This window comes from Myiozetetes cayanensis, unplaced genomic scaffold, assembly GCF_022539395.1.
Source record: "Myiozetetes cayanensis isolate MyiCay16 unplaced genomic scaffold, myiCay2020 scf18, whole genome shotgun sequence".
Classification (NCBI taxonomy): Eukaryota; Metazoa; Chordata; class Aves; order Passeriformes; family Tyrannidae; genus Myiozetetes; species Myiozetetes cayanensis.
Genome location: NW_026087389.1, coordinates 14,655,155 through 14,671,698, shown reverse-complemented (window position 1 = coordinate 14,671,698; position 16,544 = coordinate 14,655,155). Strand labels below are relative to the sequence as shown.

Below are 16,544 nucleotides of genomic sequence, written 5' to 3'. Positions count from 1 at the left end.
TAGTCAAATCCAACAAGTTACTTTCTCACCTTCATGCTGAGAAAGGCTCAGCTCTTCCATCCAGACCACAGGCTGCTGCAAACACCCCTCTCCCTATGGCACCATACCTCCAGAAGTAGCTGTCACAAGGCTGCTTCCCTATCCTGATACGTTCCTAGGCAAGAAAAACCTCTTTAAATGAGCAATTTAAGTAAGGATAACTTCAGAGCATCACAATTTCCACTATAGAGTTTCTGACTTTCCAAAACAAAGGGCCTTTTCAAACAATGGATGATTTTCCCAATCCCCCTCTAAAAAACCAACAAGTTGTATCACACTGGACAAATGCAGAATTTAGAGCACTCAAGTGATGTCTCTACAAAATATTTATTGGTCACAGCCACAACACTGAATTCTCCACGTATGTAGTATTTTGTGACAAAGCATAATTTGACTTTATGTATTTACACTCATCTGGGAGATACCACTGAGGAGTCCAACTCCCCGTAGCAGGTCACGACCACAGAGACCAAGTTTCCAAAAGGCTTACCAGGTTCCCAGCCCCTGACTCAAAACCAAGGTGAAGTCTCTTAAAGTGCTAATACAGTCAAGAGGCATTGGAAAAGATATGCTGCTGCTTCCAAATTTGTCACTGAATCACTCCTGTGTTTCCCAGAGCAGATGTTGGGACAATAACCAAGGACCTGGGCGCTTCAATAAAAATCTGTCAAGACTGACTTGGAGAATTACACATGAAATCTCCTACAGCCCAGGCAGATGTGCTCAGCCACCACCACTGCTTATTCAGAAATGGGCTGTTGAGTCTCCCTTCCCCCTTGTTTTGAAGAAAGGTCTTTATTTATCCCAAAGAATATGGACGCATTCACCTTTTAAATGTCAAATTTGAAGGAGGAATGCTGTTTCCTGCTTGTCTTGGTTGGCCACTCCGTTAGACCTGGAAGGGCTGTTTTTCTTGAGGTCTATTTCTCATTAGCTGGCAGCCCTGAGGGGCACACGAATAGCAACCCTGAGACTCCTAGAGAAGCACACAGAAGCTGGAAAGCTGAAAGCTTTATTCACCTTTACCGTCAAACCGTCTAGAAACACATTATCCTTAAGTTCCTTGACAACACTTGGCACATTTCCCTCTTTTAAAGGCAGATGGAAAACACTCAGTGCTACACCAGCAGAGATGTCTCTGCCTGTGTGGGTGGCAATGGGTCCTGGGAAGGCTCAGCTGTAATCCTGAACTGAGCACTAGTGCTGTTGTGCACGAGCCTGTACATCCCTCTCTTCACTCCAGAAAGCCATTGATGTGCTTGTATGTTCTCCTAAATTGCTCCTCCAGTCCCCTTTTCTTAAACGTTTCATGCCACCATTCACTATCTTTCACAACATTGCAAGCAGAAGAGAGCTGAACAAGAGGCTTTAGACAAGTGCTCAAACCACGTTAGCAAAGAGCATCTGTAAAATATAAGACTTTCAAAAGCTTCCCTGTGAAACACAACAAGAAATATGGCCAGAGGCTATCTGTTCACTTCCTCGGGCAACAGACTTGATAAAAACCTCAAAGATCATTAACTACTGAACGCTGAAGTTTAACTGTTAAAATGCACTACAAACCCCAAATACCTGCACATTACAAACCACTGCAAAATACCAACAAAGGTAAAACAGCATCAAGCAGCCTGAAATGCATCACTACTGAGTTGGAGTGGCTGAAGCCTGAGTCAACCATCTCCCTTTGCACTGGGCAGTTGCATTTCATTGGCAGCAGTGGGACAGTATGGGAAGAGGGACACCACGAACCTCTCATCTGCATTTCCAGCAGCAGGCCTGTGTGGCAAGAGGGAAAGCATCCATCCGTTTGCCACAAGACAGCAAACTCACATCACAGACCTGTGGTTAGAAATGCCTCGTGTGGCAGCGTCAGCAGGGACAAGCCACAGCACTGACAGAGGAGGGTCAGCCACAGCAGGGATCCAAGCCCCAAGTTCTGAGCCTCCTGAGGGACTGCTCCTGCCGCTGTCACAGGCTCGGCACACGCTGCTGCTCCGCGAACAGAACCAGCAGTGCAGAAATGCTTAGTGCCCATCCCCAGCTCTCAGCACAGCGTGGTTCCACTGACAAGGACAAAAGGCAAGGAAATGCAAAACACAAGCAGATTCACTTTTCCAGGGAGACATGATGTGAAAGACAGATGGGGCCCCACAGCTGAAAACAAGGAACTTTGCTGTAATGGGGGAACATGAGTACCACTGACCTAAAGAAAAAGTTCAAGCACAGTTCACAGCACAGACCAGCACTCAGGAACAGACACAACATGCCCATTACTGTCTGGCCACCTTGCCAGCATTTCATATTTATGAGCAGGGCAGCACAAGTGACCAGGCAAGGAGAAGAACTGGCTTCCCAAGCTGTGATCCAGCACATAAAACCAAGTGTGTTTGGAAAGGCAAGAATATAGTGAACACCACATTTTTGCCAAGCTTGTCCCAGCCTGCTGGTGGATGCATTCCACCAATGCAGCATTTCAGGAAAAAGAAAGTGGAACCAGGCTAAGAGCAGCTTGCCAGTCTTTCTGTGCCACTCACCCACAAGCCCCTCTGAGGCAGGACAGCAGGTCCCTCCCATCTCTTTGCAGGGGCATTCCTTGGAGCAGGGCCACAGCAAAGCAGGGTCAGCACAGTCATGCCTAAATTCATTTCTTGAAGACAGCATCTGACAAAGGATGCATCACTTTTGAGGGGCTACCACCAGAAACCTTCAGACCTGTAACAAACTGCATGATGGACTAACTGCACGTCAGTTTTACCAACAAAGAGATACAGGTCTAAGCCTGATGTGGCAAGTTTCATGGAGCATATTTACAAACCATGGGGTGGAAAACTGCATCAGTAAAGGTAAACAGCCTAGACACTCCACAATACTGGCCCACATCATATTCTTTTATATCTAAAAGTAAAAAAATATGGCCCATTCCCACTGCCCACCCACCCCACAATATTTACAAGTAAGATCAGCCAAGATGGTACATAAGGAAGATACACAGGCAGACTGTGCTTTCAGTCTCAGTTTGGTTTCTCCGTCTTCCTGCTGACAGACTCCTTTATTGCTTGGGACACTGGCTGGACCTCACCAGTGCTGTCTGTGCCTCCAGGATGCTGGCACAGCAAACAGCAGGGAGGCTTTGGCAACCTCTGGCAGCAGACAAAACCTGTACAGTTGCACTCTAAATCTCCAAAAAAAGGATGACAAGATGTATCAGGTACATTCACAGTCACCCACGCTTCTGGGTGCGTGTTCCACTGCAAGAGAATCCGGCATCTGCTGCTGAAGTTGAAAACTGTCAGTGTTCACATTTGGCACAGAAGTATTTGCATTTGTGGACTGCAGTGAAACCAGAGAGATCCCAGATGTTAAAAACATGCACCTTTGGGAAGGAACTGCATGTTCCACCTTGGAACATCAATAGCCTTGTGCACTTACAGCAGGAAAACACACAATTACAGCTTAAAAAAAAATCCCACAAGCATTCTGTAAATAAAACAGGCTTCACTGCCCCTTAGAAATAATACTAAGTGTCAGTTCCAAGTTGGGCTGAAGCCGTGCTGGACACGGACTGGAAGGTAAGAGCATATATCATGCCACTTCTGAACGTGCCAGGAGGCTGAGTGGAGCTGTCCTCACAAAGGAATGCTGCAAACAAAGGTAAGACATGGAAAATACACAGGAGCAGGAACATAGTCTTGGAGACGTAGGCAATTCCAATGCTATGCTTGCAGTGATGTGCTGCTGTTACAGTGTGGAAGTCATCTGACAGCAGCTGCAGAGGAGGAATTAGTCGTCAATGGTTGGCAACCAGAAGGCCTAAAGAGGAGGAAGGAAAACATCTTGTCAGATCAGAACACAAATCTCTCCTACAACACACTGCAGGAGCCGATCATTGCTACCTTCCATTAGGCAGAGACTACCAAAGAGGCAGCAACACCCTCTCAGCAGTTTAAGGTTACAATCTTTGCTTTGGCTTGCACTGCATATTCTCCAGAGCTGAAAATACCAGCAGTGTGCAGGGACCCAAAGAACTGCTCCTTCTGTGTGCACACTCACTCACTGCTCTGCTCTCATGTGCATGTTCACACACTGGTTAGCCAGGTGTGCCCCACACATCCACCTGCCAGGTACGGCACAGTCAGGGTGTAACAGACAGGCCTGGCTCTCACCAAAGCCTGAGGCAACACCCAGCAGAGGCACTGAGCCTTCTCAGATTCAACTCCAGAAGAGTCAGCACCTCATGGAGCTAAGAGGAACTTAAAAGCATTTCCTTACCATATTGGAACATGCGCTAGCGAAAGTCATGAATTTTGGATTGAACTGCAGACAGGTTATGGGACCTGTGTGTTTCCCATCCAGCACAGCCACCTTCATCCCACTTTCCCCATTCCAAACGTGGATCTTCCCATCCTCTGAGCCTGCAGGCAGGAGAGGAAAACAAGATATGCAAGATACACTGGAGAGGTCAGCAGAGAAAAAGAAGAACATAACCTTTCCTGTCAGAACTGCAGAAACAGGCAGGTCTCAACTTCACAGCCTACCTTTGAGAGTTCTCCAAGTGTCACAAGGGCACTTACAAAACACCTCTATGGTTTACACACCTGCACCCAAACAGCAGGTTTGTACCTTTTGTACCGCAGAGACTCAACTACACAAACAGGGTGCAACACTATTCAGGCAAAGATGTTAGCAACTACTGTCACCCAGGAGAATAAAGGAGAGCTGACACCCTCCAGCCACGAGGAGAGACCCCGGCCAACCTGCACCAATGTGAGAGAGGCCAAGCACTGGGGAGAGAGTCATTGTTCACACAAGTTCTCAGTTCAGACACAGATAAATATTTCACTTGGTGGGCAGAGAATCAAACCAAAGCTTTATCATGTGAGGTACCAGATTTCAGTGCACTATGCCAAATATCAGAAGCTTCCCTGGAGATGTCAACTTCTCACATGGCTACAACAGAACAGGTTTTGCACTTTAAAATGGCATTTTTCAAACTCTGAGGCTGAGAACTTTGAATTTTTATTACTCTATTCTACTTTAGCCTCATTTTAAATACAATTCCTAACAAAAATGTAAGGAATTTTCTTGTGCTTCTGTATTTATGTCTACAGCCTTTCAGGACGGAAAAATTAAGAAGTTGCAAACTTAACCATATGTAAAAACTGAACAGGAATAAGTGGTTTGGAACTACTTCTACTACAGTTTTCATTTGAAAGGGCACAGCAGGAAGGTAAATATGTGCAATAAAGTACTCTCCAGAGACAGACTAAACAAAGAGCCCCACCCCTCTTCTCTGCAATCAGGAAGTTCTCAGCCAGAACACAAGAAAATAAGCTTTGCCAAGAAGGTCACTCATCCAGGAAAAATGAGGATCCAGATAGCAATTACCACAAAGTTAAACATATTTGGTACCAGCCACATAAACAGGAACAAAAAGTGCTAGGAGGGGCAGCACCACACAGACTTGTCTGACTTGTGTCCACAGGCAGCAGCATGACTGAAAGTGTTTATCTTTATGCCCAACCTGCAGCACCAGGCTGCACAGGAGTTGAAAACTGCCTTTTGCCATCTGCTTCCCTCAGGAGACCATCCCACAGAGGGGGAGAAAAAGGGCCTGGGCCAAGGGAATCATATGCCTAGAACCATCAGGCTGATGGCTACAACCTCTATTAGAGGGATAAGCAGAGTTTGTTCCACAGACATGGGGGTTTACAAGAGCCACATGAACAAAATGCAGCTGCCCCAGCATGTCAGCAGTGCAGCAACATCCTCAGAGGTGCACAAACACACCAGGCTACAAGACCAACTGCCAAGCACAGACAGGTGCCTTGGTCATAAGCAATGGGGGACAGGCCTGACATGCTCTGAGGTGGCCCACGAGAGCATCCTGGCCACTGGGTGAGGAACACTGACATAATTTATGTGACAGCTCTTCCCACATTACACCACTTTGCTGGTTTCTTATCTATATTGTAACAGCACTCATATTTAAAGGAAAACAAGAAAAGTCTTCATGCAGGCTTGTTTACATTTCAGTCTAGAGAACACTGAGTAAACTAACTGAACACTGTCAGTGCAAAGAAAGCTTACAGCTGCATTGTATTATTGAAACACATTCTGCTTCCCAACAGACACAGCTTTAGCCCTACATAACACGCCTAATTTCAGAGCACTGGAATGGTTTCCAAGAATTATCTTACCTATCATGATGAACTGAGAGTCTGGTGTGAATGATGCCTCCAGCGTGACAGCCTTACTATTGTTATAACCCTATGGCACAAAACAGGAGAACACGTGGTAGAGAGTGTGTCCACAGCAATCTCACAACCGAAGGGCACCTGCTCCCAAAATCTAACACCACGTCCCAAGCAAGGAGCAGAGGCAGCAGGCTCACCCCAAACGTGTGCAGGACAGCCCCTTTGAAGGCGTCGATGAGCCGGATGAACCCGCCGTTGGTCGATATGAGGATGAGTTTCCCGTCATTGCTGAACTTCAGGCCTGTCCACTCGCACGTCCGGTCATACTGCATCTTAAACGTGGCAAATGGCCCCTGCAGAGAGAGAAATGGGTAATGGGATGTGGACTCTTTATGCACTGCTGCTAACAGGAGTCTGGTTTCAACCTTAGCTCAGGAAAAATAAGATTTTTTTAAAAAGGAAATCCTTAGCCCTAAGATACCAACAGTGTCATGGCAAACATGTCACTGCATGTGCACATTTCAAGATATGAATCCACAGCTTCCAAAACAAAAAACAGCCAAAGTAAGGTGTTTCAATCCAATAGCTTCGTACTCTACCACATTCAACAGCAGGAATTAATTTAAGATAGGAGGATGTTTTGAAACAAGGCTGCTAAATGAAGTTAAAGAAAGAGTTTGAGCCAGTGTAACTGTCATATGATTTTTGGAAACCATAGAAATCACTATGCTCAGTGTTTAGTTCAGCTGTCCACCCAATTATAGTTTCCTTTGAAATGTCCACCCTTTCTGACAGTCCTGGCTCCATCTTTGCTAGTCTTCTTCCAGAATCAGCAGAAATGAGAAAAAACAACCCCAAAACTCCCTGACAAAAAGACAAAACCAGGGTTTGAACAGGTTAAAGAGTTACCAGCAGCAGACTTTAACACTGGTTCAAGGGTGCACTTCAGGATTTGGTGACAGCATATATCCCTTTCTGTCTGTGAGATGTGTGCTTACTGACAACTCTCTGGATGTCAAGGAGGCACCCCAGACAGTAAGCTGGACTACAGAAATCCAGCCTCTGAGCAATGAGTTTAGATTATTTCTTGCAAGCTAAAAACTCTAAGGTGGATCACCTTGTCAAAAGAACGGAGATCATAGAGCTTCACCATTTCAGAATTGACTCCAGCAGCAAAAATCAACCCTTCTGGGTCAAAAGAACACACAGGCTTCCCCTGGAGATGCATCAAACCCTAGAAAACAGAAATAGACAACATTAGTTTACAAAACCGATGCTCACTTTTCTACCACCACCTTTTGAGCCCACTGTGAGCAGGACAGCAGACCAGAGGTGGAACAACATTTCAATTGTAAATACTGAGGTTTTACAAAGGCTCAGAACTCAGTGAGCAAGCCAATGCTCAGGGCTCTGGTGAGTGGGCCAGCTCTGGTTTCCTGGGAATATTCCAGGCAGTGCGGCTGCCATCTCATGGGCCAACTGAAAACTACAAGTAACACTTCCTCAACCTGTTTTCCCAAACTTGGCTGGATGCAGCTTCCCCATTACAAGTCCTAGTTTTACCATTCTTACAACTTCAGGCATTAGGATAAATCACAGAACTGCTGCTGAATCTACAACCCCATCTCATCTGCAGCGGTTCGGAGACAAATTCATCCCAAGGGAAACTTGCAGGCTGGCATTAAAGGCACACCTCCATACAAAGGCAAAACAAGGATTTCTTGTCAGAACAAGCTCAGTTTTAAGACAGATAGAACCATTTAGTAAGAAATTTAACTTTTTCTTCCTTTTGTATTTACAGATACATCATCTGGAATAAGCAAACAGCCCTTTCTCATAAGCAAAATAGTGCAAATGAGATGGGAAAATATAAGAGCACAATACTACGTGTCCAGATATAGGAACAAAACAGTTCACCACCACTAAAGGTGGAGATTCTACTCCCAGTCTTTCATTCCTGCCACTGCTGCCCGCTCTGGTACTTTTCTCAGCCCACACAAGCCTGCTTCCACTAAAAAAAGAACAGTATTCCAGCAAAATAAATAAAAACAAACAAGGTTCTGCCTTGCTAGAAAGTTAAATCTGCTTACAAACGGTTCTGATGAACCACAGGGGTGATGCAAGGCGATGGTAGGACCATATGGCTGCTGTGCTACTTTAGATCATCAGTTTCTTCATCAAATTTAATTGCATCAAGGCACCACTTTAGACACGCACTACAAACACTCAGATAAGATGCATTCCTAGCCCAGGAAGGACGCCAGCTAAGAGAGTAGCAGCGTGATGAACAAGGTGATGACACCCAGCCCTTCTCTTGTTTCATCAGCTGTGGGTGTTCTTTCTTGCCCTCCCCAGCACAGATACAGGTGAGAGCGAGCAGTGTTACACAATGTGACACACAGACTGCAGAGAGACTCCTCATCCAGGCTGCTTCAGCATTCCAGGAAGGGACCAACACTAAATCAGTAGCACACGCTTCTGGCAGTACTTTTGCTTTGTAACAAGCACACATCCTCTAAGTGAAAATGCAATACTCTATCTGCATGAATTTTATAACCTACCTGGCAATTGGGAGAGCGGAGATCCCAAAGTCGAATAGTTTTATCAAGGGATCCAGAAATAAAAGTATCATCCACTGGAGACATTGAAAGAGCAACCACCCTGCAACACAGAAGCCCACATGCATCAGAGGTACACGAAGTGAACAGAGCAACACCCACCCCAGCAGCTGTGTACAAGCTCATAATAGCCCAGAACAAAGCAAAAAACAGTGTGAACCAAGTGTGACAGAACTCAGGTTCATCACGATTGTTGTTTCAATTTCTGCTGTCCCGTCTCCAGGCCACATCTTACCTTTTTGTGTGCCCTGGGAAATACCGAATGTATTTGTTGTCGTGCAGGGAGAGGTATCGGATTGTATCTGAAAATATAAACAAACCATAAGCTTTATTATACCACGAAGGCAACAGCATCTAAAAGTTACTGATCACACAGTAACTTGCTCCCCAAAGCAACAACAATCTCACCAAAGTGACTAAGTCTGGTCATTTGATTTCAAGTTACCCTTTGAAACAGAACCATATTAGAAACAGACATAAAGCAACTCGGTTCTTCTCAAGGCAGAACTGAAAATCAGGCAACAGGAAAAGGTACTTCCCACAGTCTGAAGTCACATTACATCTTAAAGACAAAATGTCATGTGATTTATGCAAGATAATTTCAAAGGCATTAAAATTTAAGTAGCAGCAGGTTTTATTCCATCATTCTCACAAAATGAAGAATATCAGATTTACAAAGGTGGTGCTACTGCTCTTTATTGCTTTGCAGCACGAATCTTGCTGTCTTTCTTGCATACAAATTCAGTAAACAAATCTCCAACTAAGCAGTACACACAGGAAATGTGCAAATTCTGCCATTCGGCTAAAGATAAAAACATGAATTTCAAACCCAGAACAAGACCATTAAAAACTAGCAAATCTCTCTTATTTTGTTTTAATCTGACAATGAACAGTCTCACACTTTCCCTGCACTTAGAGCAGCTAAAGCATTAAAAAGAGGACAAAGGAGTAGTCTGAAGCTTAGTCCACTTAAAGTAACCTTAAAAATAAACTGAATAAATAAGAGCAGCACCATAACATTTCTTAAGTGTCAATTTTATCCTGAGTATAGATCAATATACCAAGAGTAGCCAACACTTTTGGAAGATACTGTTGAGCATTCTTCCAAAATTGCAAGAAATCCTTCTAAGAGGAAACCATTACTAAAGCACATAAGCCACTTTTTAATCTTTATGCACAGACTCTGTAGTGCTGGAACAAGTCCTGGTGAGGCTCCAAAGATAAACTGAGGGAAAAGGACATTTTTACTTTTGACTCGGAAGAACGAGAGCCAAGAGGAGGCAACAAGTGCTGGGTGTTTTAACACTCAGAAGGGCTACTTTGTTCAGGGTGTTCTGAAAGGCTCATTCAGCAAAATTTTGTATCTGTGATAAAATTATCGAGTTGCCACGTTTGCCTGAGATTTCCCACCAAGCAGAAAGAGGAGGTCTAAACCACCCTCCAGATTTGACAAGAAAACTGAACAGCACATTGCTGACTGACCAAGCTGGAAATGTGCTGCTGGTGACACACCACTCTGAAAGCCTCTAAGTGACCTCAGGCGATTATCCAAAACATAAATCTCCAATGCTGCTGTCACATCCCATGCTTCAAACAGTCTGTTAAGACACATCATTTCCTGCAAGAACTGTTGTTACCTGATTTCCAAAGCGTCCATGCAGAATTCCATCTTCTGTGCTAGAAAGGGAGCCTGTGGAACTGTGCTCCCTTGTGCTCCTGGTTGCTGGCAGTGCTCTGTCCCAGGCAAGGCAGTGGCCTGTACAGTTATCTCCTGTACCGGGTGGTATCATAGACCCTCAAACTGTACAAACTACTACCTCAGCCTGGCATCAGGCAAGAGGAACTAGGTCCAGGGATCTTCAGGAAATCTTCACAAGTACTTTGGTAGCAACTCCAACAGAGAAAATGCTTGGAAACAAGTACCAGCATTCCTAGAGCATGTTTCTGAGTTAATTTTCCCTCCTGATACCTGTATAACAGGTTAAATACAATGCACCTTGCCAAGACCACATTTATTAGGGACTAGAGAGTGTCTGGACTGCTACAGAACACACTGTCAGTTTTATTAGGCTTACAGATCATAACAGCAACAAACATTCTCACATTCTATGGGGTTTTTTTCTTCTAATTAAGTATTTATCATAATGCTAGCCTGCAGGATGAAGACTCTTTAGACTTAAGGCTTACCAGTGCTTATGAACAAAACCTCACAATGCAAAATAGCATTAAAAATGCTTCATTAAATTGTTAGTTATTAATTATTGTAAATTAAATAACAGGCAAATAAAAAATGTGACAAAGTAACAACATAACCAAAAAAATAAGTTGGCTCTGAAACAGGCTAAAAAGGCAAGTGCTTCCTGTCACACTTTTAATCCTTTTACACCATTAAATCCAATTCCATTGTAGACTTCCTTGTTCCTCTAGTTTCAGGCCTTAACCTGACCTCCTAACTCTTAACTTCCACCTGCTCTAAATTCACAGTCTTTGAAATTCCTTTAGTAATCTAGCACACATCACAAGGCACCAGCATCTCCACTGTCAAGCTCCATCTCTGCAAAGGAAAAACCCAAGCAAAACCTCTGCTCCAGAAATGATTATGAGTTTACAAATACAATGTTAGAACCCATTTATTAAGTGTTGTGCTAAGAGACTTGTTCACTGCAAAACTCTCAGACACTGACTACAACAAACAAAACTGAAACACAATTTGAAATAAACATGAGTTGTTTCCAACCTTAGGAAGCATTAAGGTACATATCTGTGCCAGTTGTTAAATTTTAATTTTAAATCAAATAATTAAGAGAGAGCCTGTCACAAAGATCTAGAAGCCCTTCGATGTCAGTGATTTAGAGTGTAGCTACCACAGACAGTGACTGTGGAGAAACAGCATAAAAATGGGTTTTCTGTCTAGAATATGGAAAAAAACAGCTGATGAGAAGCAAAGCTCATCTCTGAAGAGCTCTGTGGCCTCCTCCAGGCTTGGCTGGTGATCTGCTGAGTTACCTGAACGCCCTCCCCTCCTCTGCAGCTGAGTTGTGTGTGTACCACACAGAGCTACGGCATTCAGCCCACCTGCTCCTTCCACCTCATGCTCGAGGGACTATCACTAAGTTGTGCATTAGTGCTAGACATTAACTCCTCTGTCTCTGACAGAGTGCTCGCCACTGAAGAGTTGCTGTAACTTTTTCCCAGATCTTTAGAGCTAATTATCCAGACATGCAGTGTAAAGAGATTCAATATGCTCCACTCCAGTGGCTCACTTACCATCTATTTTGTTGGAGCTGTACACGACAGTGTTGGCAGCGTGTGTGTACCTGATGAGGTCCACTCCATACTTCTTACTGTACAACGTTCTCTTTGGTCTGTCGGGAGGAAGCAGAAATAATTGCACTCACTGCAACAAAAAGCTCAAAACGAAATTCACACTAACAAGGCCTGTCTCCATTCACGTATTACATCATGGTTTCAAGTAGTCAAATGTTTTTGTACAAAGAAAGAAAACCTTTTGTATTTGATTTTCAAAAAAGACCTCAATGTTTCTCCAAGACTATCCCCAGGCTTGAGAAGTTCCCTATAATACCTGCAAAATGCACTTGTCTCCTACAAAAATTCCTTTTCCCATGATGTCTACTGCAAAAAGAAAAGGAGGAGCTAACATAACAAGCACAGCAAGCAGCACTGCCTCACTGTGCCCTTGCCCATCCAAATCTCCAATTCATCTGCTGCTTATTTTAGATTGAGCGTAATTTGTCTTTTTGTTCTGTTACTTTAAAACTTAGAATGGGATGTCTCATTCCTGTGGTATTAACCCAAACGTGTATATATACCAATAGTCTATAAAAGACATGGTAACACAGGGACTTTTCCAAAGGACTGCAGAATTAAACTTCAATCCAACCTTAAAGTATGAAACTCAAATTTAACATTTTGCAACAGAATGAAAGACATTGTAGTGAGAGTGAACACAACCGACAGAACTGGATTTTTAGGGGGTTGGTAAGCAGGTGATGCGCTGCACTCCTAGAAATTTAAACTGCAGAGTAAATGTAGAAGCAGCTGGAGGATCTCAGAGCAGCAGTGCCTGTCTCCGCAGCACAAGGTCTCCACGGCCCTCCTTCCCCTTTCATCGTCAACTGAGGGAGCACAGATGTTTTTTGGCAGCCAACCAATGAGGGTACTGACAAACACCAGAAATATCACCTCTACTAGGAGGCACTTTTAATCCAGAAATTTGTAGCTCTGGTTATTACACAGGCCCACAAAGCATTTTACCAACACAACCAAAGAGGACAGCACAGGAATGGAAACAAACCGCAGGAGTGGCCGAAACCAATACTGCTGCCAAGGGAAAGGTTTATCAGACTACACCCTCAGACAAGGTATTTCTAATATGCTGGACTTTTTCCTTCTTTTCATTAGCCTCAGACTGACACACCCAAACAAGAGCACAAGTGGGAGACTTTTCATATCAGAAGGAAAACAGACATTCGTTCTTACAGATTAATTCTCAAACGGTAGAAGCCACAGGGCTTTACCTTCAAATGAACTTGCTGGGGACAAGCTTCCACTAAGTGGAAGGCATTACAGAAAACGTAATGAAAACCCACACACCACCTGTACCACAGACCAAATCTAAAATGATTCTTCCCCAATTCCTGCAGTAGATTTTTAAATCAATTTTCAGATGCAAATATGCTACACCCTGAAATCAACACACCAAATTTAAATTTTGACACTCTGTTAACATTACGCCTGACATACTTCCCCATAGTGCTTTCTGCAGTCACCTCACCTCAGTTACCACCTAGTTACCTCACCTATGACCAAACTGGGGGAAACAAGCCCAACAACAAACCAACAACGGCAAAAAAAGGTCACTCTCAAAACATTAAGACTCTCATAATTTGGCTCTTCCTTTACTATTACAAGTTTAAAGCTTAGAAGCTGCTCCATTCAGAATCAATGAATACACACAGAGACAACAAAGATTGACAGGTGGGCAAAAGCATATTTACCAAAAAGAAGGGAAAAAGGACTTCTGTGCTTTAGGAAAGGTGAAGTTTTCATGTAAGCTGAGACAAGCAGAAGTGTGTCACTGCACACAAGACCAACCACCTGTTGCCAATCCACTACTTTAAACACAAACAAGGAAATTGAGTATTTTTTTATCAAATCACAATCACTAAACATAATTCCAAGGTCAAGGTTAATATACCCAGCCCACCTGCAAATCAAACTGTATTGCCAAATACATCCATTAGCAATAACATATACAAGCAGGTGAGAGTTCCAGACCCTTGAAATGGTGATTTGTAAGACAAAATATAAACTACAGGCCTGAAACTGCCACACCACCAATCATTCATAAATTTGAGGTTTCATCTTCACGTGGATATCCAGTGACAAAGTAATTCCCAGCTAAAACTTTCCAGGTGAGAGAAGCAGTATGTCCTGCATCCCTGGGTACCTCTAAAAAAATCACAGCTACACTTTTAACTCAATTGATAGTACCTGAGAAACTTTCAAATTAATTTTTATAGTTTTATAACACTGGAGAACTGCATCCTGGCACAGGGGTTACCTTGATGACAGTACTTTCATTGCCCTGCAGCAGATGACCATCGATCTACATTTAACTTAATTAAAGCAAAGCCTCTGACTATAAAACAGACATCAGGACTAGATGGAGATCAGAATGAAAGGACCAAATGCCTCCCAACCCATCAAACTATTCTTTACAAGTTTGAAAGGGGAAGAGCAATCAATACCATCTGCATTAACATCACTCAGCCCTGCCACTATTGTATATCATTAGGATCTAGGATACAATCCATGGCAGACTCCATATGTATAGAGTTACTTGATCTTAAATAAATAAAAAATTAAATAATTTCACATAAGACTTCACTTTATCAGATGGGCAACACCAATCACTTTAATGTGTAAAGCAAGCAAATATTAAGTCAAAATAACATAAAATAAGTGGTCTATAAAATTAAGAGAATCTGCAGAATGCAATCTTTCATCCCTGCAAGTATGATGTCTTTGCCTGCTTGGAAAAGCAGGAGGATTAGCAACACCTGGTTCACTAGAAAATACACACAATACTAACACATCTACATCCTCATACTCCCAAGCCATTTCTTTTTCATTCATGCACCACTCTGTCCTTTTTATACCCTCTTCTACAATATACATACTTGTTTTCCTTTCACTTTCTGTGTTGATATGATGCTCCTTCATCTTGACTTTACAAAGAAAAAAAAAATCACCTCAGAACTACATCTCTACACACACTCGTGCCAACTGAGAAAGAATTTAATGGACTAATGACACTATTTGGCTCAATTTGTTCCAACTCTCACAGAATACAAATGCCCTCAGTGTACCGTCCAAGCCATCAACTGCAGAGTCACCACCTGCAGGTTTCCATCCTCTGAACGCGAGCACAACATCCCAAATGCCCTGCAAGTTTCTGGGGGTTTATCCAAAAAAACAGGACAAGCATCATGTGATCAATGAAGTGAGAAACACACACGCCTTAACTCATTACTTTTAAGCAACAAAAGCCAATAAATCCTTGATTGATAAAATCTAAATTAAGACAAGGTTTGAAGACGCGTGTAAATCACATGATCACATGTATTTTAACTGTGCTTTACAGATACGAACACGACTAGAGAAAAGGATTTAAAGCACGAAGGGCCACTTTCACCTTCGACATTCCCAGGCACCACGTGGGAACTGGGCCTTAAGGAAAAACACCATCAGGTTTATCACAAGTTACAACAACACGCACATCCAAGAAGTTGCACTCGAATGAGGTAGTTTAAAGCGGCACAGCTGTACATTGCTCACAGCCACCGTTTCTCTCTTTTAATTAGCGACACTAAAGCGCAGAGACACTCGCCAAGTCAGTTTCAGTCACTTTCGTGTATGCGACAACCCCGAGGCCTGGAAACACGGCCAGGCTCAGCCCCTTAAGCTTGAGTTTAGCCCTCGCAGAAGTGAACCCTCTCTCGCACTTGGCAAATCACCACCTCTGCCTCCTATCTAGCGCAATAACGAGCGCGGACACCCGTGGTGCAGGCAAAAACACGCTGTTCCTATTTCTGCCGTTGGGATTCTGTCATGAACCTACGCTAGAAAAACAAGAGGAGAGAAGCCCAAGCTGAAGCCACAACTAAAGTTCACCCGCCAGACGCGCGGGGCCGGGCACAGCTCGTCCCCCAGGGCCACACGGGCGGCCCCTCCGGACCCGTGCGCTGCTCCAGCCCCAGCCCCAGCCCCAGCCCGAAGGCTGCACCCCCGCCCCCGGCCGGGCCCGGCACTCACTTGCCCTCCTGGCAGTCGTAGAGCACGATGGAGTCATCGTCGCTGCTGGAGATGACGGTCTCGCCGTTGGGGCTGAAGTCGAAGCAGTTGATCTTGTCCGAGTTCTCGCGGAAGACCTTGGCCACGCGGAAGCTCCGCAGCACGTTGTCCGTCAGCTTCATCCCGCCCGCCGGGCCGCGCCGCGCCGAGGGCGGCGGCGGCGCTCAGGGCAGAGCCAGGCGGGGCTGCGGGGCGGCGGCGGGGCGAGCGGCCGGCTGGGCCCGGCGGGGCGGTGAAAGGCGGCGGGGGCGGCGGGAGCCGTGAGGGGCGGCGAGGGACCGTGAGGGGCGGCGGGGGCAGCGAGAGGCCGTGAGGG

At 44.4% G+C, this 16,544-nt stretch overlaps 1 protein-coding gene across 1 annotated transcript; it reads right to left on the bottom strand.

Moving 5' to 3' along the window:
* Nucleotides 1–347: 347 nt before the first annotated feature.
* Nucleotides 348–16,415, bottom strand: WDR82 (WD repeat domain 82). Its single transcript, XM_050312695.1, has 9 exons — nt 16,190–16,415; nt 12,119–12,216; nt 9,087–9,153; nt 8,795–8,894; nt 7,351–7,467; nt 6,431–6,586; nt 6,237–6,306; nt 4,309–4,451; nt 348–3,849 (listed from the first exon to the last, which is right to left on the bottom strand). The coding sequence occupies exons 1-9, from the start codon at nt 16,348–16,350 to the stop codon at nt 3,820–3,822; spliced, it is 942 nt and encodes a 313-aa protein (XP_050168652.1). The 5' UTR covers nt 16,351–16,415; the 3' UTR covers nt 348–3,819.
* Nucleotides 16,416–16,544: the final 129 nt, after the last annotated feature.

Excerpts from the sequence above, each read along its gene's own strand:
- WDR82 (XM_050312695.1), bottom strand. The coding sequence starts at position 16,350 with ATGAAGCTGACGGACAACGTGCTGCGGAGCTTCCGCGTGGCCAAGGTC. Across the intron at positions 9,154-12,118 it reads CAGCTCCAACAAAATAGATG|ATACAATCCGATACCTCTCC; the intron begins GTAAGTGAGCCA and ends TTATATTTTCAG. Across the intron at positions 3,850-4,308 it reads CTAGCGCATGTTCCAATATG|GCCTTCTGGTTGCCAACCAT; the intron begins GTAAGGAAATGC and ends CCTCCTCTTTAG.